General features: G+C 66.7%; 1 protein-coding gene across 25 annotated transcripts in view; it reads left to right on the top strand.

The window, feature by feature from the left end:
* Window positions 1–27,089, top strand: part of PLEC (plectin) — a 57,262-nt gene that overhangs the window by 15,235 nt on the left and 14,938 nt on the right. For 5 of the 25 annotated variants that reach the window (XM_032415506.1, XM_032415502.1, XM_032415504.1 and 2 more), the window contains 24 exons: window positions 18,095–18,156; window positions 18,414–18,428; window positions 18,540–18,629; window positions 18,961–18,996; window positions 19,508–19,585; window positions 19,669–19,761; window positions 20,571–20,737; window positions 21,374–21,489; window positions 21,568–21,674; window positions 21,753–21,872; window positions 21,949–22,044; window positions 22,247–22,374; window positions 22,625–22,718; window positions 23,207–23,361; window positions 23,439–23,748; window positions 23,831–23,908; window positions 23,985–24,146; window positions 24,308–24,412; window positions 24,620–24,715; window positions 24,914–25,039; window positions 26,178–26,330; window positions 26,410–26,564; window positions 26,647–26,773; window positions 26,868–27,051. In XM_032415506.1, coding sequence (XP_032271397.1) covers window positions 18,095–18,156; window positions 18,414–18,428; window positions 18,540–18,629; window positions 18,961–18,996; window positions 19,508–19,585; window positions 19,669–19,761; window positions 20,571–20,737; window positions 21,374–21,489; window positions 21,568–21,674; window positions 21,753–21,872; window positions 21,949–22,044; window positions 22,247–22,374; window positions 22,625–22,718; window positions 23,207–23,361; window positions 23,439–23,748; window positions 23,831–23,908; window positions 23,985–24,146; window positions 24,308–24,412; window positions 24,620–24,715; window positions 24,914–25,039; window positions 26,178–26,330; window positions 26,410–26,564; window positions 26,647–26,773; window positions 26,868–27,051 — 2,853 coding nt within the window. Of the gene's footprint in view, window positions 1–3,872; window positions 4,012–6,978; window positions 7,665–12,791; window positions 12,977–13,024; window positions 14,584–17,148; window positions 17,418–18,094; window positions 18,157–18,413; window positions 18,429–18,539; window positions 18,630–18,960; window positions 18,997–19,507; window positions 19,586–19,668; window positions 19,762–20,570; window positions 20,738–21,373; window positions 21,490–21,567; window positions 21,675–21,752; window positions 21,873–21,948; window positions 22,045–22,246; window positions 22,375–22,624; window positions 22,719–23,206; window positions 23,362–23,438; window positions 23,749–23,830; window positions 23,909–23,984; window positions 24,147–24,307; window positions 24,413–24,619; window positions 24,716–24,913; window positions 25,040–26,177; window positions 26,331–26,409; window positions 26,565–26,646; window positions 26,774–26,867; window positions 27,052–27,089 lie in introns of those variants that run through there. The other 20 variants (XM_032415501.1, XM_032415518.1, XM_032415503.1 and 17 more) reach the window with 18 other exon arrangements.

Raw genomic sequence — 27,089 nt, 5'->3', positions numbered from 1 at the left:
ATTGCTGGCCTATAAGAAACCCCTTGGGTCTTTTAGAGGTATGGCTCAAGCCAGCCGCTTTAGCGAGCTCTTTCATGGGTTCTTTTTTTTTTTTTAAGATTTTATTTATTTATTTGAGAGAGAGAGAATGAGAGAGAACACATGAGAGGGGAGAGGGTCAGAGGGCAAAGCAGACTCCCTGCCGAGCCAGGAGCCCGATGCGGGACTCGATCCCGGGACTCCAGGATCATGACCTGAGCCGAAGGCAGTCGCTTAACCAACTGAGCCACCCAGGCGCCCTCTTTCATGGGTTCTGATAGGTGGTCCGCGGAGTCTGTCTTGGTGCTGAGAGGAGGAGATGCCCGCGCGAGTCAGCGCTCTCTGTCCTGGGCTTCTCCTGCAGGGGCTCCTTTGCCCTCACATGCCCTGGACCAACCTCGCAGAAGCCGAGGGGGAGGCAGTGGGTTTAGGAGGTGTCCCTAACCACTGCCCCGAGGGCCCTGCAGCGTGGCGCGTTGGCTTGCTCCTTGCAACACTCCCTGTCCCACCGTATAATGTCCTGTGGGACCAGGAGGGGGCCTGGGAGGACAGCCCCGACGAGCCTGTCTGGTCTTTTGTAAACAGTGTGTGCCTTTCCTGGTTTACTGGGCCACTTTTTTTTTTTTAAAAATCAGAACTGCTTCTGGGTTTGATCAAATGAGTTGTCAGCATTTTTGAGATCCATATACAGGTTTTCTTCTTTAATCTATTAATGAGGCAAAACTATATTAATAGAGGTCCTGGGAGTACCTCATCCTGGCACCATGAGAGATCATTCCCTTTCTGCCCCCACGGCCAGGCCCGCGTGTCCAGGTCTGGGGTTTGGTGATGCTGAGGCAGCCGCCGGGGCCACCCAGCTGAGTGTCCCTGCTGGGAGGGACTGACAGAGGGGCGCGTGCGGTGGGACACCGGTGTCTCCACTGGCCCGAGACAGGGTCCACTATGCTGCAGGGGGCAGGGCAGCCCAGGGCGGGCGGTGCCAGCAGGGCTGTGGTGGGACCTGGTATGCACATGGCCGTGTTCTGGGGGCTGCCAGGACCAGCCTGCTGAGAAGGGAAGTGGCGCAGCGGTGGGCGTGCAGATGAGGATGGGTTTGAAAGATATTTGGGGGCAGAATGACGGAGCACGGGATGTGGGGCCCAGACCCAGGATCCCCCACCAAAGTCTCTGGCAGGTGCCTGGTAACAGGGCTATTCTTGAAGGGGGCTGCATGGAGACAGCTGGACGGGGCCTGAAGAGGTGACCTCGGTGCCGCCCAGGCCTTGCCCAGGATCCGCAGGAGCCCCGGCAGGCGCCTGACCTGCCGGCGTAGTGAGCCTAGACCTCCCAGGAGTCGCCCAGAGCGGCTGGTCGGGCCGAGTTCCTGCCGTCATCATCCAGCAAGGGGTGGCCTCCCAGGCAGAAGGTTCTCCTCCTGCCCCAGCCCAGCAGCTTCCCAAGGTGGAGGGGCACCCTGGGCTGTGGCTGTGGGGAGAGATGGCCCCCGTGCTCCCGCTGCGGGCGCAGTCTTTGGGTCGCACCGGGTCAGGTCTTCCCTGGGTGATTGCCCACCTAGGTGGAAGATGTCTGCTCACACAGCTACAGCTCTTACACATGCCCCCTGCATGAGATCACCTGGGTCACCTGCTGGGAGCCCCAGCAGCGCAGGCTGCCATGGGGGTGGGGGACAGCTTTGAAGCTCGGGGGGGGGGGGACCATCGGGAGGAGTGCCATGCTGAGGGCAGGTAGGGTCTTGGGGGCAGTGGGACTTTCTGAATGACAGATGAGGGTGTATGGGGACAGGGGCAGGGACCCCTCCTTGGGGGTGGCCCATAGCCAAGCCTACCAGGGTCTCACGGGACTTGTGAGGAGGGCTTTGTCTCAGAGGGTCTGGGAAGGAGGGAGGGCCTGGTTGTGGTGCTAGGGCTGAGCTCAGGTTCCAGGGACCCTGAGGGCATGAGCTGGCTCCTGGAATTTGCAGAAAGCTTCAAGATGGTTTGGCATGTCCAAGGTCTGAGTCCCTGGCCCGGGTGACCTGATAAGGCTCTAGCAGGCATGAGAGAGCCATGCTGCCGGGTCAGACCATCCGCCCTCCTGAGGACCTGCATATGAGGCCTTGTGGGCAGTGAGGCCGGTGAAAGCTGAGGATGTAGGGTGGGCCGGAGCCTTCAGTCTCACGCACTGGATCTGGAGAACCTGCTTCCTTTCCTCCTCACTGTCCATATCTCCTGCTTCCAGGCCTTTGTCCAAGGTATTTTGAGGGAGCTCCCTAGCTTGGTGAACCCCCAGTGAAGTCCCTCCTCTCCTGCTTCAGCGGTCTCCACATTCTCTGGGGCTGGCCGGACTCTCCTCTCTTACCTCTGGGCCTTTGCACGGGTGGTCATCTTCCTCTGCTTGCTAGCTGCAGCCTGTCCTTTGGTCCCCATGTCACTGCCCCTTCCTCTGGGAAGCCTGCTCTGATAAGGGACCAAGGAAAGGGCTCAGCGTGTCCCGTGGAGCCTTGTCAGGGTCCGCGTGGCTGCTGCCCACTTCTGAGGCCACACCACGTGGCTGCTTTTGGGGGCAGATTCGGCAGGGCAGGCTAAGAACCCCGCCTCACCGGGCCTTCCAGCTGCTGCCACTTTGCTGAGAGCAGCCCCAGTTGCCGTGGCTGCAGTGACCACTTACAGGTGGGCAGCCCGGCTGGCGGGGACCAGGTAGGGGACACTCCTCTGAATGGTTGACCCCCAAAGTGGGCGTGCAGGCCGTAAGGGTGGGTGGCCTGGCCTGGAAGGAGACTGAGGCAGGCTGGCCACATCTTGTGGAGGCTGTGTCTCTCCCCCACAGCCCAGCACAGAGGGCCAGGGTGGAAAGGCAGGGCGCAGTCCTGGGGTGGGCACCCTAGGTGTGAGCAAGGCTCCTGCAGTAACTGATGGCTTCCCGTGGTGCAGTGAGGGAGACGGGCTGCACCCTGTGCCCACCTCGCCAGTGCCAACATTCGCCCCAGGAGGCAGGTGGTGACGGTCAGGAGACTGAGCGCTCAGCATTTGGGCTGCTGGTGGGGACCCTGCAAGGCGATGTGCTGGGGCCTGCCCCGGAGGTAGCAGTTGGTGGAGATGCTGATGAGTGGGCAGACTGGAAGGTGGAGCTGCCAGGGCCTGTGGGGTTGGCCACGAAGGGGGGTGGCCTGCACCACTGCGTTGTGGGTAGAGATGTACCCACTGAGCTGGGAAGATAAAAGCATCCCAAGACAAGCATGACTGGAATTTGCTGAGTGGGAGCGGCTGAGGCTGGGGTGCAGTTTGGAGTCCTGCGGGACATGACATCTTAGGAGTCAGAGTACGGAGAGCGTCTTGAGTCATAGGAGTGGGTGAGGTGGCCCAGGGGAGCGGCCGGCCACCCAGGGAAGAGGGTGGAGTGTGGGCAGGGGCAGAACCGCTGGGGCAGGGGAGGTGGGGACCTGAGTAGTGGTGATCAAGGGGCAGGTCCAGGGCACTGGGGCACCACTGCGGGCAGGCCTCCCGCCCTTGCCCTGGTGGGACCCGCCTACCCTCCACAACCAGGGTGCTGGCTGAGGAGGTCGCCAGGTGGCGCAGACCAGTGGGTATCTCCTGCAAGGAGCGAGTGGCCGTGGCTTCGAGGTCCGGGAAGCCACGTGCACGAACGACCCGAGGGCACTCTGAGGGTGGCAGAGGCCAAGGCCCAGGGACTGTGGGCCGTCGGAGCGCACCTGGATCCGGCCGTCTAGCTGGAGTTCGCGGGGTCAAGCGCCACGAGATGGAGGCTGGAGGGTGGGGGCGGGGCGCGGCGGGAGCTCGCGCCTCGGCGGCCTTGCCTTGCGCATTGGTCAGCCCAAGCCCCGCCCCGAGCCGGCAAGCCCCGCCCCAGGCCTCCCGGCTCCTCCCCCAGGCTGCGGCTCTGGCCCGCGCAGTGAGTTGCGGGGCTGGACTCTGCGTGGCGGCGCCGCCGCCCTCAGTCCCGGTGGAGACATGGACCCTTCGCGAGCTATCCAGCAGGAGATCAGCTCCCTCAAAGGTGCGGGCCGGGGACGGGGCCCAAGCCAGGGTGCGAGGACCTGGCAGTGACCTCTATCTGGTGCAGCCCTGCGGAGGGCTGCGGTCAAGGTCTGCCGTCCCGGGAGTAGCCTTGGGGATGGGGAGCCGGAGCCGCGGGAGACCCCAGGCCCATGCACCGCCAGGTCTCCACCTGGCCGGGGGCTACTCTTGCCGCAGCCCTGCAGCCTTGCAGCCTTGCAGCCCTGCAGTGAGTGTCGGGGGGCGGGGCGGGCTGCTGCAGCGGCGGAGGCGGGTCGGAGGTGAGAGCTGGCTTTTGCGGCGGGTCCGCCCCTTTTCCTCCCGGCCTCTGCGGAGCCCCCGCCCCGCCTGCGGCCCTGCCATCCTCCCTGCCGCTTTGCAGCCCCGCAGCTCGGCGCCCGAAGGGACCGGCCAGGGCAGTGGGTATCACTGTGGGGAGGCGCCAGGCGGGCTGGCCCAGGGCAAGTCCACACTGCGGCTCTTTGTTCTGGGGTGGGGGGGCTGGGGGCTGCCCGAGGGCTCCGACTGGTTGCCCTGGAAACCTGGAGCGCCCGGGAGGGCCCTGGAGGGCCCTGGAGTGTGAGGGGAGGAGGCCGCCCTGCGCCCCCCCCCCCCCAACCGGCCCGCCCACCCTGGCCCTCCCGGTGCCGAATCAGCAACTTCGGCTGCGGTTCTGCAGGGTGGGGGCGGGGCAGAAAAGGGCATCCTTCCAGCCCTGGGACTTTGGGGCGGGGCGCCCCCACCCTGGCGCAGAGAGGGACAGGGGGAGGTGTGCAGGAGCAGAAGAAGCTGCCAGGAACAGCTTGCTCCAGGCTCCTAACTGCCCCTCCCCTCATCCACTGAGGGCGCCTGGGCTGGTGGGGGGGGGGAAATTCCCTACCATGCCCCGCCCCCTTTCTGCGGTTCCCCGCGTTGCTGCCATCGCTAGTGCAGGTCTGTGCAGGAGAAGAGACCTTAGGTCCAAGTGTTTGGGAGAGCTTGGGGGTGGCTTGGAATCATTTTGGGAGGGGGGCATCGGTTGGTTTGGGGGGCGGCTTGGGGATTTGGGGGCAGTAGGTCGGGAAATCATGCCAGAAAGATGGCCTGGATGAATGGGGTAGGCATGGAGGGAGAGCAGGAGGTGAGTGAGGGGCTGTAGGGTGGGCAGGGGGGAGCGCAGGAGGCCTGTGGGGGAGGGCTGAGGAACAGACCAGGAGAGTGGGCGTTCTGTGGACACAGGGCTGGGCCCGGCCACTGTCTGAGTGCTGTCCTGAACCCCAGCTGGTGCTGGTTCCCGAAGCCACAGCCCGGGTGGCGGGGAGGGTCCGCAGGCGCTACTGGGCTAAAGGGGCGTGGACGCTGTCCGCTCCCGCGCTAGCGGTGCGTCTTCCCGGAGCCGGTCTCCTAGTGGGCTGGCCCGCTTCCTGCCCGCCAGGCTGCAGGGGACTGGCGGGGGGCGGAGGGAGGGCGCGGCGGGGAGCTGGCGGGCGGGGCCGTGGGGACAGTTGGCTGTACCTTCCGTTTCCACCGCCGCGTCCGCCAGCACTGGCGCACGCGTGTGTGTGTCTAATGAGTTTGTGCGCGCGCGTGTACGACGGCGTGAGTGTGTGTGTGTTGGGGGCGCTGTTTGGAGCCGGCTCTGCGGTGCCATGGCAACGGCCCCATAAACCCGCCCCCACCCGCTGCCAGTTGGCCGCCTGCCCGCGGGCGCCTCCCACCTCGGGATCCCCCACCCCCGCCCTATTTGCCCTATTTATAATCAGTTCCCGGGCTAGCTGCGCTTGGTGGGAATGGGTGTGTCGGCATGGGCGAAGGGGGAGAGCGCGGATCTGGGTGCGGGTCGGTGGAGTATGGGGTGCGATAGGCGGAGGCACAGGATGTCCATGCTTAGAGCCTCAGCGGTGGGAGCCTGGAAGTGACTGATGGGTGTGGCCCTGCCAGGCCCCAGGGCCCTCACGTGGAACCCGCAGCCGCTTGTGGACCCCGCTGCTGGTCCCCCTTTCACTTGGGCCCCTGACCCTCTTCTGATGTGCTGCTCCTCTCCTCTGCATCTGCCCCGCTTGTTCACAGGCGGACACTCTGGCCACCCAGGGCAGGGTGTCTGTGGCAGTAGGGACACCAGGCCTGCCTGGGGTGGCCGGGACTTGGTGACCGATTTTCTGCGGCAGCTGAGAGTTTCTGGCTTCCAACAGCTGACGTGGGGGTTGGGGGGGATGAAGGCCTGCCCAGAGCCCCCTACTCTGTTCCCTGCTCAGAGTGTTTTGGGGTCCCGGCAGACTCTGTGTTCCTGCGTCCCCCTTGATCTGGCTTGGCAAGGGAAGTGTTAAATGGGGCGGCTGCGGTCCTGGGCCTGGCATGTGGAGGTGGGGGCTCTGTCCCTTTGCCTGTTTGGGGACAGCAGCCAGTGGCGTCCCACGCCTGCCTGTCCATGTTTTGCCGCAGCTCTACTACCATCCCCCTCAGGCCTCTGCTCCCCAAGACCCCACTTCCCGCCCAGATTCTGGCCCCCTCCCCGGACCCCAGCTCTCCCCTCAGACCTCAAGTGCCCCCCCCAGGCCCAGACAGCCCAGCCCCCACTTTCAGATCCTTATAATTCCACAAAACCCTGAGACCACAACCCTGGGTTGGGTCCCCAGCCTGAGGACCCCTCCTGTCCTCTCTGCTCCCTGCTTCCCTTCGGTCCACGCTGCCACCTCTTCAGATTCTTGCTCCATGGCTGCCACCGGACTCCCTCCGCCTCCACTTAGGAACCGCGAAGGAAGTGTTTAGAAACTGATGTAATTTCTGACGTCAGAGCTGTGGGGCCTGGGAAGGGACGGGGGCTGTTGGGGTGGCTGCCGCGGCAAGGTGCCCCCCACTCCGCGAGGGGCCCCGGCGGCTGTGGGTGGGAGGGGCCACCCGTGCTGCTGAGTCAGAGGGGGCCGGCCTGGGCGTCCCGGAGGGAGGGCGGGCCGGCGGGAGGCTCGCGCAGCCGGCGGGCAGGCGGCAGTGCCGGCCGGAGACTCACTGAGCCAGGGAGCCAGGCGCAAGAGCCCCCCGCCCCGGCGCCCGTGCCCTGGAGCTCAGTGTGGTGGCCTGCCCGCCCGTGTCTCGCCCCGTGCCCCGCCCGTCCCCGCGCCTCTCGGGCTCTGCCAGCCATGGTGGCGGGCATGCTCATGCCGCTGGACCAGCTGCGGGCCATTTATGAGGTGCTTTTCCGTGAAGGCGTGATGGTGGCAAAGAAGGACCGGCGGCCCCGCAGCCTGCACCCTCACGTCGCTGGCGTCAGCAACCTGCAGGTCATGCGCGCCATGGCCTCCCTGCGGGCCCGGGGCCTGGTGCGAGAGACCTTCGCCTGGCGCCACTTTTACTGGTACCTCACCAATGAGGGCATTGCCCACCTGCGCCAGTACCTGCACCTGCCGCCGGAGATCGTGCCCGCCTCTCTGCAGCGCGTGCGCCGCCCTGTCGCCATGGTGATGCCCGCGCGGCGCACCCCCCATGTGCAGTCTGTGCAGGGCCCCCTGGGCTGCCCGCCAAAGTGGGGGTCGCTGCCAGCCGAGGACCCTGCCCGTGAGGAGCGGCGGGTCTACCGTCGGAAGGAGCCTGAGGAGGGGGCAGCTGAGCCCCCTGTGGTGCCCGCCACCGCCCCAGGGAACCTGGTGAGGCCTGGCCCGGAGCCGGCCCCAGCCACAGGTCAGCTGCATCCTGGCCCCAGCCATGGGGGATGGGAACGGGGTGCCTGGGCCCGGGCCTGGTGGGCTGGGGTCGTGGGAACGTCGCTCACACCGGCAGGTGGTGCTCTGTCTGCCTGAGGGTGTCGGCTGCCCTGCTGGTGGACCCACGTGGCTCCTCCTCCTGGCTTGAGGACCTTGGGCTGGGTAGGCCGAGGAGGAGCCCATGGGCCGCTGCCAGGCCATCCCCAGGCTCCCCCTGGGGCTAGGGGTGGGGCTTGCAGCGCCTGGACTGGCAGGACCAGCTGTGAGCACAGCCCTGCCCCACACCAGCTAGTCGCTGTCCCGGCACTGCCTCTGGCCTGGCCTTCTCGGTGTGTCCCTGTGGCCTGGCTGCCCCTAGGCCCTCTCTGCGAGAGGCGGCAGTGTGCAGGGGAGGAGCCAGAATGGGACGGGGTGGGGGCGGGTGTACCGCTCTCTGGTAGTGTGGCCCAGGCGGACTGCCTGACCTTGCCGAGCCTCGGGTCTGTCCAGTGCGGGTGACATCTACCCCCATGGTTTTGTGGCTCATATGGTGTTCTGATGTGGTATTGTGACTGGGAGCGTGGCCGGCGTGGGGTTGGTGATGGCCCCGGGGGCAGCCCTGGGTTGGGGGGAGAAGAGCAGACCCCAGGCAGGAGCATTGCCAGCAGACCAGAGGCCAGGGTGTGGTGGGCGCTGGGCCCAGGCCTGGGTCTGCGCAGATGGTGGAAGGTGGGTCCCAGAGTTGTGGAACAGGTCCTGTGGTCCCAGGGATTGCCAGGTGACCCTTCGCAGTGTCCTTCCTCTGTGGCATCCCTCTGTCCCTAAGCAGCTGCGCCGGCAGGACTCAGGTGGGCAGGTGACTCGTGTCCCATATAGCTTGAGGCTCACACGTGTGCTTTCAGAGCTCACTGGCCTTGGTGCTGACTTGGGGTGGCCCTGGTGCTGACTTGGGGTGGCCCTGGTGCCCCAGCAGAGGTCGGGCTTGGCTGCTGTTTCCATCTTTGTGTCTTGTCACCTGGGGAGGAACCTGGTCTCTAAGGGTCTGGGAAGGGGGCCTGCCGTGAGGCCGGCAGGGTGGGCAGGAGTCTGCCAGGTGAATAGGGGCCCCTGTTCAAGTTCCTGTGTGGTCTGGGTTGGACCCACTAGGGCTGTGCCATGGGATCTGGGAGGATCAGTGAGGTGGTGGGCCAGAGGAATAGTCGCTGGGCTCTCCCCGTGGCCGTGGACAAGTTGCATGGCCTCTTCAAACTCCTGTTGATGGGGTGACAGTGTCTCCCACAAGGGGACGGCGAGTGCTCGGCCGGGTGTTGGTCAGCACTGACTAGCATCCGATGGCCAAGTTCCAGCCCCGGGGCCTTCGACCCTTGCCACCGGGGCTCCAGCCCGCTCCCTCTCTTGAGTCACGGGTGTGGTGAGCATGAGCTCCTCTTTCCTTTTCTCTCCTTCCTTCCTTGTCTGTGGCCAGGCTGGGCGGCTGGGTGGGCACGTGGTAGTGGGGCCAGGATGGGGGACTGGGTGTGGCTGCAGTGGGCAGAGCGGAGGGCACCCCCAGCCCTGATGGAGGTGACTCAGTGTTCCCTCCCAGCGGCAGCCACAGGCAGCAGCTCAGAGTTTCCAACAGGAAATGAACTCCAGCTCCAGGCTGAGTCAGGCCTGCGGGTGTGGGCTTCCCAAGGGCTGAGCGCAGGACCCGAGGGCCACCCTTACCGGGGGGCACCTAGGGCATGCTGGGCGCTGGCTGTGGCGCGGGCACATCCTCATCTCTGGGGCTGCACCTAGAATTACCGACTTCTCAGAGAAACCCCTTCCTCCCCGGCTCTGTCCTCTCCAGTCTGCTGCTAGAAGGGTGAGGGCAGGAGCGTGTGGGGCCAAGTGCACTGATGACCAGAATGGACTCGGTCAGCGGGTCACCTCTGCCCGTCCAGCCTTGGTCAGGGAGCCACGGACGCGGGAGGCAGTCAGCTGTGCGTGCTGTACCTCCGTCCCCACCTGTGAGCCGTGAGGTCTGCTCATCTGTGTGGGAAGGCATCCGAGGCTTGGTCAGCAGAATGCCGGCCAGACCCAGACAAGCCCCCGGCCAGGGAGGCCCCAGCATCTGGGGATGGCCTGAGATGACGGATGAGCAATGGGGCAATCAGGGAGGACCCCTCTGAGGAGGTGCTCTGAGCTGAGCCTGACTGCTGAGGAGCACCTGCTCCACCAAGAGCAGCCTAGTAGAGGGAGGGACGAGGGGAGGGTGGGGGCTGGGAAGCCGAGGCCATGGGCTTTTATATATGAAGTTCATCTACGTTTCCAATAGTGATGCTTTGCCCAGCTCAGAACTCCAGATGACCCGAGATGCTCATAAAGGAAAGGTACCGCCTGAGTGCTCCCAGCACTGTGCACAGAGCCGTTCCACGCAGCAGGTGGCCCACCCCGCAGTGTACCTTGACTCTCCCGTGTGGCGCTCATGTCCTGAGGGAACCCGGGGTCAGCACACAGAACCGCCTTGCTCTTTTTCATGGCTGCATAGCGCCACGTGGTGGGACAGGTTTTTGCAACAACACTAGCTTTGTGTCTGGTCTGTGCATGTTCCCTGGGATAGCCGCAGAGCTCTGGCGGGTTTTTAGAGCAGGTATGGCAGGATTAGATTTGCCTTTCCTGGGTCCTGTTCGGCTGCGTGGGCAGAAGCATGGAGGAGGGCAGAGGCAGGGACACAGATACGGCATTTGCCCAGGCTAGAGACCACGGGGGCTGGGACTGAGCCGGTTGTGGGGTCTGTGGTGGAGGAAGGGGCTGGCCCTGGGGGCTGGGGGAATGAGGGTGTTGAGGGGGGTTGGGGGAAGGGCAGGGCGGGGGGGGGGGCGTTGGGGGGGGCTGCTCAGGGCAGGCATTAAAGACTGGCGGGCCCCGTGGGCTGCACTGAGCCTCAGGGATTTCGGGCAGGCCTGTCCACTGTACCTACCACCTAGGCTGGTTGGACCCGTTGGTCCACCGGGCTTCAGCTCTGCTGGCTTCAGCCCTGCTCAGCTCACTGACTAAGGGGTGGCCATGAGGAGGAGTCACAGCTCCCAGAGCTGGGTGGGGAGGCCAGGGCCTGAGTGAGCCCTCCCTCTGCCTCCCACCCTTCCCTCCTTCCTGCCGTCCCTGCCTTTCCTCCCTGCTTGCTCCATGGCTTGGCCCGTGCTCAGCCGCCATGGACAGGTACAGCATGGAGGAGCTGATTCAGCTGGGCCAAGGTAGGGCAGAGCCCCAGTGTGTGTGGGGGGGGGCGCTGTGGGCATGTGGGCTCCAGTTGGGCCGGACTGGGATCTCCCGGGCAGCCTGTGGCTGGGGCTCCGAGGGCGCTGGGGGCGCCTGCCTTGCCTGGGACATCAGAACGCAGAGATGCAGGAATGAGCTGGTCTCCCTCTCAGAGTTGCCCGGGAGTGTGTCTGGTGTGGGGGTGGATGGAGGCATCTGGAGGTGAAAGGCCCTGTCTAGGTGGGTGGTGGGGGGCTACCCACTGCCCTGGAGGGGCCCTCTGGCCTTCAGGAGCCAGTTCTCTAGCTGGCTGTGGAGTCCTGAGGCTGCTCTGAGGCTCCCATGAGAGCCAGCGGCTGCAGGCCATTTTCCTTCAGAAATGAGTTTCTGAGATGCGGGAGGCTTGCGGGCCGGCCCCGACTTTCTCCTTATAGCTCCTGGGCTCCCCAAATGGACCATGGTGCCTGTAGCCCAGCGGTCAGAGGCCGAGCGCGGTCTGCTGTGCTTTGCTGCAGGGTGCCCGCACGTGCCGGACGCTGCGTGGGCTCCAAGGGCAAGCCCCTCACTTTCCTCGGGCTCCTCATCTGTACCACGCAGTAATAGCATAGGACTTCCTTCGTGGGGTTCTCTGAGATTGAAATAGAACGGTGCTTCACACACAGGAAATGCTACAAAGTGGGATATAAATCCTTCCTTCTGGGCCTTAACTCTTTGTTGGCCAGGGCCCGAGGGCACCTGGGAGGAGAGGGTAGCATGGTGACCCCCCATGTCCTGTTTACCGGCCACGCTGGGCTCTGGGTCTCCAGGATGGCTTGGGCATGCGGGCTGACAGGGACCTCCGGCGCCAGGCCTTCTGCAGACCAGAGGCTGCGGGGGCTCTGGGGTGGGGTCAGGGCAGGCATCAGGAGCAGCCTGGGGCAGGGACGCATGGCCCTGTGCTGGAGGGCTGGCAAGTGTCCCTGTGGCTCAGCCCGGTTTGGGGCACCCCGGGTGTCTGGCTGGTGGTGTGACCTTGGGGAGGCTGCTCCGTCTCTCCTGGGCCAGGTGTTGTGTTGAGTGACTTGTGTGGGGCCCTCTGGGAGAAGGGGAGCTGAGCACCCTGCCCTGTGGCCTTCCCCGAGTGTGCCCCCACTACTTCCTGCACCCTGAGTGGCAGGGCGGGGCGGGGCCGGGGCTGCCTCTCCTCCCATGGGCACGAGCCCCCCGGCTTCAGTGTCAGTGCTGGGCCTGGTTCCGAGGTGGACTCTGACGCCAGGTGGCTTCTTATTATTAGAATCATGGGCAGAGGACTGGGGGTGAGTGTCGGGTGGCGCCGCCCAGCCAGACTGGGCCCCAGTGCCCTCGCTCTGCACGTCATGTTCTAAGTCTGGACGAGTGACGGGCCTCGCTTGCCCTCCTCAGATATTTATATCCCCCCCGCCCCCTGCCCAGCCCTCCCCTCCCCCATGGACACAGGCTCTGCTGCCCACAGCGGCTCGGCCAGCCGTGCCCTCCCGCCACCGCCGCCTCTGCGGGCTCTGTGACCCTCTCCAAGCCTGCTCCCACTCCCTGTCTGCCCCCCGGGCTCCGCTGCTGTCCCTAATGAAGATCGTGCCGGGTAGGTGGCGCAGTCTTCGGAGGCTCTGTGAGAGCTCACAGGGGGTCCGGGGGGCGGTGGGCCGGAGGCTCTGTCCTTACTTCCCTGCACACACCCTGCCCTCCCAGGCCATCGTCCCAGCCCTCCCTTCGACCCCGTTCGCTGTCCCACATGGGGGTGTTGGGGCTCTGTGGGGTGCTTGTCGTTGGGGGTGGTTGGGTCAGCTGCAAGCCTGGGGGGCCAGTGGGGGCTGGGGCGCTGGCAGTCCCTCCCCCCCCCCCCCCCCCCCCCCCCGCCGCCGTCTTCCAAGCAGGGAAGGGAGGGGTCTCCCCGGTCTCTCGCAGCCGGTTCCGAAGGGCAGCTCCACCCGCTCTGCCCACAGCCGTGCAGCCCCAGAGCCATGGAGCCCTCGGGCAGCCTGTTTCCCTCACTGGTGGTCGTGGGCCACGTCGTTACCCTGGCCGCCGTGTGGCACTGGCGCAGGGGGCGCTGGCGGGTGCAGGATGTGCAAGGTAAGCGCCTCTGGCAGCTACCACCTGGGCCGAGCCCGGGCTGCGGCCAGCAGCCACCGCCCCTGCCTGGCGGCTGGAGGCGGGGCGGGGTGAGGGGCCGCCCCCTCCTACTTCTGAATTTCCCTGTCCCCTCCCCTTCCTGTCCCGGAGCTAAGCCCCGGCACACAGTGGGAGAGCAGAGTTCTCCTCCCTTGTGTCTTCTGCATTGAAGACCCCTGCCCGTTTCCCTGGGGGTGGGGCCAGGGTTCAGTGGCTCTTGCATCCTGGAGCCCTGGCTTGGGCAGGTGGGTGAAGAGGAGTTTGGGGGCGGGGGCTCCAGACCAGGGCCACGAGCAGTCCAGGAGGAAGGCCTCTCCCCTGCTGCCAAGGACAGAGACTGTCAACACAGAAACCACCGCTGGCTGGTGCAGGGCAGGTGCCCTGGGGCAGGTCTTGGAGAGGCTCCTGCCCAGGACTGAGGTGGGGCTGGGCCTTAGTGCCCTCAGCTGGGGCACAGGACTGCCAAGGGGCAGGCAGCCAGGCTGCGCTCTGCCCACCCCCTGCTCAAAGTCACCCGCTCTGGGCGCTAGCCCAGTGCCGCCGTGGACCGCCCAGCAAGGATGGGGTGGGGCCTGCTTCCTCCCGTGAATGGAGCAGGGTGGGGCCCTGGGGATTGGGTTTCTGGCCTGAGGGGCTACCCTAAGGGATTTGGAGTTGTGCTCCGGTCTGTGCCTGGGTGCACCTGGGGTGCAGGGACTCGCCTGCGATGAGGGTGGCCAGAGCTGCCCCTGGAGGGTCTGCCCAATCTCAGTTTGGGTGCCAGGCTCGCTGGACCTGAGGTCTGAGTCAGGATGGGGCTTCTAGGCGTGGCTTTGGGGACTGGGGAGCAGCGGGTGACTCAGCTGCAGGGGCGTTCAATAAAATGCATGGGACCAGGCCTTCTCCCCCGCTAGATTTGACCTTTCCTCCCTCCCTCGGCGCACTTTGTCCCCTGTCCGCACGTGGGGAAGGGGCTCCTGTTCCGTTGCTATCTTGGTGTGTCCCTCTCCCTGCCCTGCAGTGCCCCTCGGGGCTTTGATGCCTCGGTTCTGTTCTTGGCTGTTCTCAGCCCTCTGCTCCCGGCGCCGTTCCCAACCGCCAGCCTCTGAGAACGTCAGTCCGTGGGCGTCAGTCTAGGGGAGCTTCCCGGCGCCTAGGCGTCCCCCGGGGCTCCCCTCCGCGGGAACCTGGGCATCCCGCGAGTTCCCATGCCCCTTTGTTCTGTCGGGCAGCCTCCCTCTGCCGCCAGTCCCCCGGGCCCAGCGGGGTCCTCTCCTTCCAAGTAGGGGCGCGGCTTTCCGGCGCGCGCTGGGCGGGGCGCCCCGCCAGGGGCAGGTTCTTCGGGTCTGGGCGGTGCGCCCGCTGCCGGCAGCCTCACGGCGTGGGCTGGGGAGCAGAGGCTGCGCGCCGTCCTTCCTTCTCCTCTGTGGGCGACCCCAGGGCGCCCAGGCTCATGGCTGCGGCCGGCACGGGGCGGGCGGGAGGCGCCTTCGCCCTGCAGGAGGTCGTGCTGGAACGGCCGCGCTGGCTGGACGGGGGCTGTGAGCGGGCCCGCAGGCGCTACCTCCACGGGCAGCTGTGCTGCGTAGGTGGGTGCGGCTGCAGGGGGGTGGCGGGGGGCACCGTCTCCGAGGGAACGGCCGGGACCGGGAAGGAGCCCGGCCCAGGTGCAGCCCCGCCCCCTTCGCCCCCCCCGCCCGCCCCGCTCCGCTCCGCTCCGGAAACACCTGCGGAGGAAGGAGGCGAGGTGCCCTTGGCCCCATTTGTTCCTTATCTGGAGAAGGGGGATGGGAAGGTGGGCGGGGCCGGCTTGGGCTTTGGCCAAGGTTTCTTTCTGCCCTGGGCACCAGGCAGTTGGCAGTCGGGACGCCGGGGGAGGGAGGGAGGGAGGCCAAGAGGGCGGCGCTCCAGGCCTTCTGCCGCCTTGGAGCTCTCCTTGGCCAGCGGGTACCCTCCGTCTGTGTGTTTCCCATCCCAGGAGCGTCTTCACTAGCTGTGGGACCCCCAGCCTTAGTTTCCACATCTGTAAAAGGAGGACCCTCAGAGGGTCGTGGGCGGCTCTAGGGGACGCTGGCTGGTGGCAGAAAATGTGTTGCTCTGGACAGTACAGGGTCAAGCAGAGGTGCAGGAGCCCCAGTGCCCGAGAGGGAGGGCCAGCTGAGGTCGGCAGCACTCGTGGAGGCCAGTATGCCTGGCTAAGGGCACACAGAGGCTGAACCAGCCTGGGACGGCTGTCTGTTGGTTTTGGGGTCTGAATCTGAGGGACAGGGGTCGGAGGCTGTACAGGGGCAAGGGGCAGGCAGGCGGGGCTGGGAGGAAGAGGCTGTGGAGGTGGAGGGAGAGGAGGGGCTCCGAGGCAGGAGAGCTTCCCCGGGGAACAGGTGCTGGAGCTGCCCACCCCCCCCAGCATCCTTGGAGACCCCGAGTGGCAGAAAGCTGGAGAAGGGGCTTGGACTGGGGACTGGGGTGGGGGGCCTGGCTCCCGGCTCCTGCTTGTCCTAGAATTCCCTGTTCCCAACTCCCGACCGGTTCCCAGGGAACTGAGAGGTCCTCTGCTCCTCACCAGAATGACAGTGGGGACCCCGCCTCCCCCCTAGTGCTGGACTAGCCCAGGGGCTGCACATTGCAGGTGTTCAGTATAGGCTTCCGGAACTCTGGGCAGCTGCTAGGACAAGGGGTCCTCTGAAGGGGCATTTCTGCAGGCTCCAGAGGGGGAGGGGGCAGGTGGGTGTATTGTGGGGTCGGATTTGGGATTTGGGAGGGCTTTGGGAGGGTGAAGAGCTGATGTATGCTGGGGTTGTGGGGACTGCTGAGCCAGGCCCAGCCAAGCCTCTCCAGGTCCCCAGGCCCTGCATGAGGGTGTGGGGACTGTAGAGCTGGACGGCCTTCCTGCATCTCGAGCCAGGTTCAGAGTTGGGGCTCCAAGCCTGGGTGTCTGGCTGAGTCACTTAGATGCGGGGAGCCGGAGGGGGGTGGGTTTTACCAGCTCTTCTTGGCTGGTGCACCCTTTGCCCCATGGTGTTTGGGCGCCCTCCCGTGGCCACAGAGGGGCAGCATGGACGGGGGTGGGTGAGCTTTTCCAGGAACCTTGGCCTGGAGGCTCGGGGGGGGGGGGGGGGGGGGGGGTGGTGGGCAGCGGCTCACAGCTGGATCACATCAAGCCAGATGCTCTGACTGGAAAATTCTTGCGGCTGCTTGGGTGGCTGGGGCAGGCCCAGTGCTGGCCATGGGCGGGTCTGTCCGGACTGGAGGAAGCCAGGCTGTACCCGGGCCCCTTTGCTCCGCCTCCCACCTTTACAACCCTGAATAGCTGCTGTGAGCCCCGCCCAACTGCAAACAGCCCCCAGGTGTGGTTTCCTTTCCTGTGAGTCACTGCGCTAGGGCCCCCTCCCCAACCCTGACTCACTGGCGTGCCCCCCCACCCCGTGCTCCCCACTGCCCCCTGCACCCCTCCTCCCCCTAACTCGGGCCGAGTTCCTGCAGATTGGGGCTGGGCGGTCCTGCCTGATGAGTCAACGCTCAGCTATGTGCCCACTCCTGCCCCGCCGTGTGCTGTGCTTCTGGATGGGGGAGCACTGCTCCAGGACGTGCCTGGTGGGCAGCTCAGAAGGGCCAGGCCAGCACAGGATCATAGTGGCCCTTGAGCAGGGGCATAGCGGAGCCTAGCAGGGGGCGGGGGCCACAGGCATAGGGCACACAGGTCTATCAGGAGGTGTGATTTACAAGACTGCAAGAAAGAGATGGTCAGCTCATCCCCCCCGCTCTCTGTCACTCAGCTTGGGGTCCCAGCTGGCAGGGTGGGCAGGCTGAGGGCTGGACCTGGGCTGAAGCCCTGAAGGGAGGTATGGCCTGGGGGGCGCCCTGAGCCCAGCCACACTCAGGCACCCCTCCCTGTGATGGGGTGGCCGAAGGGATGGTGTGTGGTCCTGGCAGCGTGGATGCGCAGCGGCATGCCAGGTCCCGTTGAGCCCCTGGGTGTCCCTCTGCGACTGTGGCGGGCCGGGTGGGTGAGGAAACCCCTGGGTTTCCTGTTTCTGTGGGGCCCTGGGTGTGGCCGTGGGGGAGGGGCCACCTTCCTCCTTCCCTCTGTGGGGGGAGGGGGGTGGGCAGGGCGGGGTGGGGCTCCCGGGGGCGGGGATAGCCGCTCGAGAGAGTCCATCAGGCAGGGAGTGGTCACGCCAACTCTGCTTGGAGCGGAGCAAGCGAGTGAGTCCCGTGCGGCACCAGCCTAAAGCTGCCCGTGTGCCACGAGGGCTGGAGCTCAGCACCTGGGGGCGTCAGGACCGAGCGCTGGAGGGGCGGGGCGGCACCATGTCTCAGCACCGGCTCCGTGTGCCTGAGCCCGAGAGCCTGGGCCAGAAGAGAACCAGCTCGGAGGACAACCTCTACCTGGCAGTGCTCAGGGCCTCGGAGGGCAAGAAAGGTAGTGGGCACTCCCCACCAGGCAGGGCCCACTTCCTGCCGCAGGAAGCCTGGATCCGGGTGGGGGTGGGGCCCCGCTTCGAGGGTCTGAAGGTAGGGACAGAGTCTGAGACGGGTAGGGCCACGGGCCGCGTGAGCACCGCGCCGGGCCCGGGTGCAGAGCTGGGGTGGGGGTGGGGGTGGGCAGCCACTGGTGCCCAGCATGGAGAGGGCTGGCCCATGTTGGCAAGGCTGGCACTAGCCGCTGGATCTTGAGTATAGGGCTGTGGTGGGTGGGGGCGCTCTGCGCCCCGGGGAAGCCCGCTGCCCTGTTGGGACGGTACAGCTTTCCCCTCGCCCCACCCTTGACCCGGGTCCTGGCTGGGAACCTTTCTGCCCAGGTCTCCCCAGGCAGTGTGTGTGGGGGTGGGGCCAGCCGCGACTTGTACTCGCTGGTTTTTGGGTGGGGCTGCAGGCTCTGGACCCTCCCATCTCCAGAGGGAGACAGTAGGGGAGTGAGCAGTGACACCTGGGTGCCTAGCACCCCTGAGCCCCCACCGCAGGGGCGGGCGCTGGGTCTCCCTGAATGATTCTGAGGCGCTCTTCAGGTGCTGCCCACCGTGTCCACATGGTGGTCGCCTCCTGGAGGCCCCTGTGGCTGCTCCCAGGCCTCAGGTCACCTGGCTTTGTCTCTCCCAGACGAACGGGATCGTGTGCAGAAGAAAACCTTCACCAAGTGGGTCAACAAACACCTCATCAAGGTTGGTGGCGTGCGTGCATGCGTGTGCATGCGTGTGCATGCGTGTGCAGGGTCATGGGGTGGAGGAGGGTGCCCCTGGCCCTCCAGCTGAACAAAGGCTGCTTCTACTGTTGGCCTGGGGGCTCACTTTTCATCTCTGAAACCTGTTATTCTCTCTTTTCTCCCTGCCTCCCCCACGCTGCTCCTGCCTTCCTCCTCCTCCTCCTCCTCCTCCTCCTCCTCCCTCCTCCTCCTCCGGCCTCTCCTGCTCTCCTCTAGCACTGGAGGGCAGAGGTAGGTGTCTCCGTGGGGGCGGGGCATGTTCTGGGTCAGGGCCTGTCCCCCCGCCAGGGCCCGTTGGGGCTGCGGGGGACGTGCAGCAGCCCAGTACCTCTGTCCCCACAGGCCCAGAGACACATCAGTGACCTGTATGAAGACCTCCGCGATGGCCACAACCTCATCTCCCTGCTGGAGGTGCTCTCCGGGGACAGCCTGGTGCGTGTACCCGCCCACCTGCCCCCTCTGGGGCCCCACCTGCCTTTCACCCGGATACCCCTGCCTGCCTTCCTTTCTTGGGGCTTTCCCACATGCCCACTCCACCCACGTCCAGCCTGGCCTTGGCCCCTCCTGTGTCTCCCAGCCTGGAGTGTTGGGCCCAGCCTGGGAGTGGCCCGTCCCCCGTGCCGCGGGCTCGCGGCCCTGCTGCTCTCTGTGTCAGAGCGCTGACACGGTAACCTCACGCTCTGCTCTGCTTTGGTTTCTCTGCTGCTTGGACTGTGAACCTTGGCCTCTGCCCTTTACCCTATGCCCTGCTCTGGCCGGGCAGCCAAGAGAGCGGGACGTAATCAGGAGCTCGCGCCTGGTGAGTGGTTGTGCGTGCTGGCTACGGCAGCGCGTGGGCTCCCCGAGACTGGGAGCCCGGCTCACCTGGGGCTGGTGGTCAGTCTGGACCCCCCTGTGCCTGGCGCTTGGGCAGGCAGATGGCTGTGCATCCAGCTGCCTGACGTCCTGCCTGTTGCGATGCCCAGGGCTGGGCCTGGGACCCACCAGGGCTGCCGCCGCGTCCAGGAGGACCCCTCCCCCAGTGTCCTCCACCCGCGGCTTCCTGGCTATTGTCCCCTCCCACCCCTTCCTTCCTTCCCACAGCCTGGGTCTGGCTGCTGGACTTCCAAAGCCCCTGCTGGGCCTGGCCCTTGGGCCAGTGGCCCCCCTTTTCTAGCTGGGGAGGGTGAAGCGGGGACATGGGAAGAGCCTCGTCGGTTGGTTCAGTTAGCCCAGATGCCCTGGGGGTTCTGAGGGCAGGCAGGGGCCGCAGCTGGAGGTGGGACCGTGCCTCTGCCCCGGGGGTGCTGACTGGCCGGGACTCTCCACAGCCCCGGGAGAAGGGGAGGATGCGCTTCCACAAGCTGCAGAACGTTCAGATTGCCCTGGACTACCTCCGACACCGCCAGGTGAGACTGCCTGGCTGGCCTCTGGCCGAGGGCCCCCCCTCCCCGGCTGGCCGCAGGTGAGGCTCAGGGGAGTTTGCTCACAGGTGAAGTTGGTGAACATCCGGAACGATGACATCGCTGATGGCAACCCCAAGCTGACCCTCGGCCTGATCTGGACGATCATCCTGCACTTCCAGGTAGAGTCCGGGGCCGGCCGGCCATCTGACTGGGGGTGTGGCCCGGGAGCCGGGGCCCTTGGCGTCCTGGCCCTGTGGGACTATCCTGCCGGCCCCAGCCTGGATGGCGCCTGCGCCCTGTGCTAGCTGCCTGGCCTGAGGGCTCAGGTCTCTCTCTGAGGCCTGGCTGGGCAGGGCCCCAAGAGCCTCCCCGCACAGGAATGCATTCTCTGTGCGCCGTGCAGCCTCCTGCCCCGGGAGGGCTGTAGAGAAGCACCCGCTGCACTGGCTGACTCATCCACTGCCCGCCCCGGCCGCACAGGAAGCCACAAATCTAAGAGCTGAGCAGGCAGAGCCTGGCTGGCACGGCAGCTGAGTCACATAGGCTGGCAGGCCGACAGACAGACAGACAGTCGGGGACAGGCAGGCCGTCAGCCAGACCATGCCCACCCCATCCCACAGCCAGAGAGGGGCCGACCTGGCCCCCACCCTGCTGGGACAGCCTTTCCTAGGCCTGCGGCCTCTGGGCAGGCGCTGGTGCCCACAGCTGCCCTCCTCCGGCCCACCTCCGGCAGCTCAGGGAGGCGTCCATGGTGCCCACCACAGAATGGCAGTGGGGACTGGGGCGCTCACTTATTCCGTGGCACCTGCCGGCGAGAGTGGCCTGGGCTGTGGCGCTGACGGGGGACGGACCCCTGGAGGCCTCACCCTGCCTCAGCTGGCCCGGGGGCTCCTGCGCACCCCGCACCCTGGCGTGGACTCATGACAGGTGGTGGGCACCGGGCCGGGCGCGTGGCTGTGGCTGAGCGCCTGCCCGCTGCGTGGGGCAGATCTCCGACATCCAGGTGAGCGGGCAGTCGGAGGACATGACGGCCAAGGAGAAGCTCCTGCTGTGGTCCCAGCGCATGGTGGAGGGTTACCACGGCCTGCGCTGCGACAACTTCACGTCCAGCTGGCGGGACGGCCGTCTCTTCAACGCCATCATTCACCGGCACAAGTACGTGGCCCGGGGCGCCCCAGAGCACCTCAGCCAGGCGGCTTCCAACAAGCTGGGGCAGGGACGGCGGCGGGAGGGGCGTGTGCCACTGACAGGAACCCGCTGCCCGGACGAGCGCCTGTGCCGGCCCACCCCTCTGGAAGGGTGCAGGCAGGCCCAGCCCCACCCTCAGCCCGCCCTCCTCTGCCCAGGGCCTTTCCAGAAGCTTCGCTGGCTTCCTTGAGGCCGGATGGCCAGTGGGCTGTTGGCTCTCAGAGCCAGGAGCCTCAGCCCCCACGTGGATGCCCCAGAAGGGGCTGGGGTGGCCAGGCCACGGTGGGAACGGCTCTCAGTGGAGCTTTGCCCCCACCCAGCTGGGGCTTGGTGGCCAGGCAGCTGCAGGAATCCTACGCGGACTGGTAGCCTCTACTGGGTGTATCCCAGCCTGCGTTTGTGCCCCGTGTAGGCCCCTTGAGCTCCAGGGGGTGAGGTCCAAAGTATAGTGTCTGTATGCGGGGTCACATCGGTGGGCAGTATTGGGCGCTAGCGCTGGGTGGTGTGGTTTTCAGGGTGTTTGCAGGTGGAGGAAGCTATGTCCCTGTCCCCATGCTGAGCTGCCCCCTGGGCCTTGCTGTTCCTCCGCCCCTCTGCCCACAGGCCCATGCTCATTGATATGAACAAGGTGTATCGTCAGACCAACCTGGAGAACCTGGACCAGGCCTTCTCTGTGGCGGAACGGGACCTGGGGGTGACACGGCTCCTGGACCCTGAGGGTGCGTGCCCCGTCCCCCCTCCCCGTGCCCCTCCGCTGCCCCTTGCTGGGCGCCTCTGACGCCGGCCCCTCCCCGCAGACGTGGACGTCCCTCAGCCCGACGAGAAGTCCATCATCACCTACGTCTCCTCCCTGTACGACGCTATGCCCCGAGTGCCTGACGTGCAGGACGGCGTGAAGGCCAACGTGAGTGGTGGCTGGCAGCCGGGGGGCTGGGGGGCCGGATGGCTGGACGGCCCCTCACGCCCCCCTGGCCGCCTGCAGGAGCTGCAGCTGCGCTGGCAGGAGTACCGGGAGCTGGTGGTCCTGCTGCTGCAGTGGATCCGGCACCACACGGCGGCCTTCGAGGAGCGCAGGTTCCCTGCCAGCTTTGAGGAGATTGAGGTGGGCCCGGCCTCTCGCCCCAGCTCCTGCGCCCCGTGCGGCCCAGGCGTGGCGACTCACATCTGGTTCTCTGCAGATTTTGTGGTGCCAGTTCCTGAAGTTTAAGGAGACAGAGCTTCCGGCCAAGGAGGCGGACAAAAACCGGTCCAAGGGCATCCACCAGTCCCTGGAGGTGAGGGGGGGTCCTAGACAGAGGGGACGGGGGCCATTGCAGAGGTGAGTGAGGCGGTCCACGGGCCTGGAGCCTGGGGGCCTCCTTTAGCAAGCTGGCATGGCCTCGTGGCTGAGCTTCTGGAACTGGGGCTGTTCCAGGTCGGGCAGCTGGGGGGCCTGGGTGGCTTGCCTCCCCCTCTGAGCTCGGCCCCTGCCCACAGGGTGCGCTGCAAGCAGGTCAGCTCAAGATGCCGCCCGGTTACCACCCGCTGGACGTGGAGAAGGAGTGGGGCAAGCTGCATGTGGCCATTCTGGAGCGGGAGAAGCAGCTCCGCAGCGAGTTTGAGAGGTGGGCGGGTGCAGGGCTGGGGGAGGCAGCTGTGGGGTGGGGCCCCGTGGCAGCGGGAAGCCACCCGAGGGTGAGTCACTGCCTGGGGAGGAAACCACCCCCCAGGCTGGGAATCCCACACTGGGGCCAGCTCCACTGTGGGCCGCAGGCGGCCCCGGAGGCCGCGGCAGGAGGGGTATATATTCTGGAGCCCGACGCCTGGCGGGCGGACCCCACTCACGGCGGCTCCCGCGGGTGCTGTGAGCTGCAGGCTGGAGTGTCTTCAGCGCATCGTGAGCAAACTCCAGATGGAGGCTGGGCTGTGTGAGGAGCAGCTGAACCACGCCGACGCCCTGCTGCAGTCGGTGAGGGGAGGGGCGAGCAGGGCCACTGGGCAGGGAGGCGGGAAGAGCCGGGAGCCCGCCACGCCCTGTGGCCGGTGGGTGGAGAGCAGGCCCCAGCCCCTCTCCTGGTGTGCTGCCAGCTCTGATCCATGCCTTTGGGCAGAACTGGTTTCCGGGCGCCCGTCAGGACATACAGGAGGCCACTGTCCCCAGCTCCAGGCCTGAGAGGCTTGCTGGCCAGAGGGGGTGGTGGGGAGGGCCCCACACCCATAGGGCCCAGCAGGGGCGGGGCTGTGAGCCTGGGCAGCAGCTTGGTGGAGGAGGATGGGGCACAGGAACCTTTGGAGGAAGCTCTGGGGGTTCTGGCCCTTAGACCTGGCAGAGTTCCCCTAGAGAGCCAGGGGCTGGTGATCTGGCCAGAAGTGCGTATCAGGACCTCGGGCAGGGTGGGGCCGGGGCTCTGGAGGCAGCCCACCTGCAGGCCCTAAGTTGCGGGTACCCCCCTGCAGGATGTCAGACTGCTGGCTGCAAGCAAGGCGCCCCAGCGGGCAGCCGAGGTGGAGCGGGACCTGGACAAGGCGGATGGCATGATCCGGATGCTGTTCAACGACGTGCAGACGCTCAAGGACGGGCGGCACCCACAGGGAGAGCAGATGTACCGCAGGTGGGCCCCGCGCCTTGCTGGGGGGTCGTGGCGCAGCCACACCCAGCTCACGCCTCCCACGCCCCCGCCGCCCGCAGGGTGTACCGCCTGCACGAGCGTCTGGTGGCCGTCCGGACCGAGCACAACCTCCGGCTGCAGGCAGGCGCGGCTGCCCCCGTGGCCCAGGTGTCGGCGCAGAGCACGCAGCGGCGCCCCGAGCTGGAGGACGCCGCGCTGCGCTACCTGCAGGACCTCCTGGCCTGGGTGGGGGAGAACCAGCGGCGGGTGGACAGCGCCGAGTGGGGCGGGGACCTGCCCAGCGTGGAGGCCGAGCTGGGCAGCCACCGGGGCTTGCACCGGTCCGTCGAGGAGTTCCGGGCCAAGATCGAGCGGGCGCGAGCTGATGAGGTGCGCGGCACCCTGAGGCGGGGGGGGGGGGGGGGGGGGGGGGCCCGGGCTGGGGCGGTGCCACGCCTTCCGTCTCCCACAGGGCCAGCTCGCCCCGGCCCCCCGGGGCGCCTACAGAGACTGTCTGGGCCGGCTGGACCTGCAGTACGCCAAGCTCCTGGTGAGTGCTGGCCGCGGCTGGGCTGGGGTCGGGGCCTGGGGGCGGGATGGGCTGACGGAGGTCCTGTCTCCCTCAGAACTCCTCCAAGGCCCGGCTCCGGTCCCTGGAGAGCCTGCACGGCTTCGTGGCCGCCGCCACCAAGGAGCTGATGTGGCTCAGTGAGAAGGAGGAGGAGGAGGTGGGCTTCGACTGGGGGGAGCACAACTCCAACATGGCCGCCAAGAAGGAGAGCTACTCGGTGAGGCCGCCTTCCAGAGTCTTCCAGGACTGTCCTGCCCCATTGGGCCTCAGGGTGCTGGCTGGTCTCCCACCGGGAGCCTTGGGGGCTTGCTTATGGGAGACTGATGGACCCTGGTGTGGCCCCGACACCATTCCTGAGCCCCGCTGCCTCCGTGTCAGGCCCTGATGCGTGAGCTGGAGCTGAAGGAGAAGAAAATCAAGGAGATTCAGAGCACCGGGGATCAGCTGCTACGGGAGGGGCACCCTGCCCGGCCTACAGTGGAGGTGGGGTGGGCCGGGGCCCCTCGTGGCCGTGGGGGGCGGGCAGAATGTGGGGGACCGCCCCAGGACCCCAGTGGCCGTGGGGGGCGGGCCGAATGTGGGGGACCGCCCGGGGACCCCAGTGGCCGTGGGGGGCGGGCAGAATGTGGGGGACCGCCCGGGGACCCCAGTGGCTGGCCGGGAGCCTGAGAAGGGCGATGGGGTGTGCAGTCCTTCCAGGCAGCCCTGCAGACCCAGTGGAGCTGGATGCTTCAGCTGTGTTGTTGCATCGAGGCGCACCTGAAGGAGAACACAGCCTATTTCCAGGTGAGAACTGGGCTCCTTCCCCCGGCTCGGCCGCAGCACTGCTGAGGACCCCCAGACCGCTCCTGGGGGTGCAAGGCCCCTCCCTGTGTCCCCTTGCGCAGGGCTAAGTGGTTTCTGCGCCATCCCGTGGAGCTCGTGTCAGAACCCTCGGCAGCCTGGGGCCCCACCGGCCCCGTGTGACCCCTTCTGACTTCCCAGTTCTTCTCGGACGTGCGGGAGACTGAGGAGCAGCTCCGGAAACTGCAGGAGACCCTCCGCAGGAAGTACACCTGTGACCGCACCATCACCGTCACGCGTCTGGAGGACCTGCTGCAGGACGCCCAGGTGAGTGGACTGCAGGCCTCGGCCGGCCCAGGGCTCTACAGTAACGAGAGGGGTACTGCGGCCTTCAGGGATGAGGGCAGGTGGCCATCGGATCCCGGGATGGACTGGCCCAGGCAGGGGCGGGTGTGGTGGTGGTGGGGTTGCAGGGCCAGCCGGGAGCCGGGAGGAGCTGGCGCGGCGTCTGGGCTGCGCGGCTGCTTTGTGACGGTCCTTCTGGGGGTGGAGACACAGCGATGAGAGGGGCCGGGATGCTGGGGAAGACGTGACGGGGGTCAGTCAGCACCGTGGGACAGGGCTGTGGGGGAGCTGCGAGGTCAGTGGCGGGGTCCTGGAGTAGGGGCGGGTGCTGCCAGAGCGGACGTGAGCTCCGGACACCGGAGCTGCTGGCACCCCCAGAGCAAGCCCCAGGCCTGACCCCCCGCTACTGGCCTGCGCAGACCGCCCGGTGGCATCTCGGGCCTGATGTGTGGGGCAGGCACAGTCCGAAGGGCTGCATAGGGCAGAGAGGCAGCTGGGTCTGGCGCCCGTGTGCCCTGGGGCAGGGGAGGGCTTGGCGGGAGTGCTGGCTGGGGGCCCCTGGGGGCAGGAGCGGGGGCAGTGGAGGCTGGAGAGCCGTTCTGGGAGAGGCATGAGAGATGCAGGCAGTTTCAGGGTAGACTGACTGTAACCTCTGACAGTCCTTACTGGGGTTTGGCCCCTTGGAGAGGCAAGACGGGAGGAGATGGATGATCTTCAGTGGTAGGAGGACAGTGGAGGGGAGAGGACATCGTGTGGCCAAGAGCGCAGCTGGGGCTGCTCTCCTGGGGGGTACAGGGGCCCTGGGGGGCGGGGAGCGCTTAGTCTGGGCCAGGAAGAAAGGAGGGTCAGTGGGATCGGTTGGGGGCTAAGCCCTGGGTTGCTGCCCCCGTCACACCTCCTGCTTCCCAGTGCCCAGTCCCATTGTGCCCCAGGGGCAGCAGGAGGGTCCCCTTGATCTTGGGCCAGAGGCGGGGTACCAGGGGGCTTGCTTATTGCCTGGGGCAGGAGTGTGGGTCTTCATAGGACCTCATCTAGGCACATGGTGTCTGGACGTTGGACCAGACACCATGTGCCTAGATGAGGTCCTATGAAGCCTTTCTGAGCCTCCTCTCCCTGGCAGGATGAGAAGGACCGACTGAACGAGTACAGGGCACACCTCTCAGGCCTGGCCAAGCGGGCCAAGGCCATCGTGCAGCTGAAGCCCCGAAACCAAGCCCACCCTGTGCGGGGTCGCGTACCGCTGCTGGCCGTGTGTGACTACAAGCAGGTGGAGGTGAGGGCCAGGCTGAGTGGACCGGCACCCTGGGTGGGGACAGGGCCCAGCCACTCTGTGACCACTCCGGCTGCCGTAGGTGACCGTGCACAAGGGGGACGAGTGTCAGCTGCTGGGCCCCGCGCAGCCATCCCACTGGAAGGTGCTCAGCAGCTCCGGCAGCGAGGCCGCCGTGCCCTCCGTGTGCTTCCTTGTGCCCCCGCCCAACCCGGAGGCCCAGGACGCCGTCACCAGGTGGGTAGTGCGGGGCTGGCAGCTGGAGTGGGTGCCGTGGGCTGGCGCCCCAGCACCTCTGACCGTGCCGCTGACCTGCCAGGCTGGAGGCCCAGCACCAGGCCCTGGCCGTCCTGTGGCAGCAGCTGCACGTGGACATGAAGAGTCTCCTGGCCTGGCAGAGCCTCAGCCGCGACACGCAGCTCATCCGCTCCTGGTCCTTGGTCACGGTAGGACTTACCGCAGGGGGCTGCGCTGGGGATGGGGGGCTTCTCGTGGGCCGGGCGCCCCTTGCCCATGCTCAGCCCTGAGTGCCGCCCGCAGTTCCGGACACTGAAGCCAGAGGAGCAGCGGCAAGCCCTGCGCAGCCTGGAGCTTCACTACCAGGCCTTCCTGCGGGACAGTCAGGACGCCGGCGGCTTCGGGCCTGAGGACCGGCTGCAGGCTGAGCGCGAGTACGGCGCCTGCAGCCGCCATTACCAGCAGCTGCTGCAGAGCATGGAGCAGGGTAGGTGGCGGGCGGGCCCCGGGTGGGGGGGGAGGGGC

Source organism: Phoca vitulina, unplaced genomic scaffold (assembly GCF_004348235.1).
Source record: "Phoca vitulina isolate PV1807 unplaced genomic scaffold, GSC_HSeal_1.0 scaffold18, whole genome shotgun sequence".
Classification (NCBI taxonomy): Eukaryota; Metazoa; Chordata; class Mammalia; order Carnivora; family Phocidae; genus Phoca; species Phoca vitulina.
This window is presented reverse-complemented; position numbering and strand designations above follow the sequence as displayed.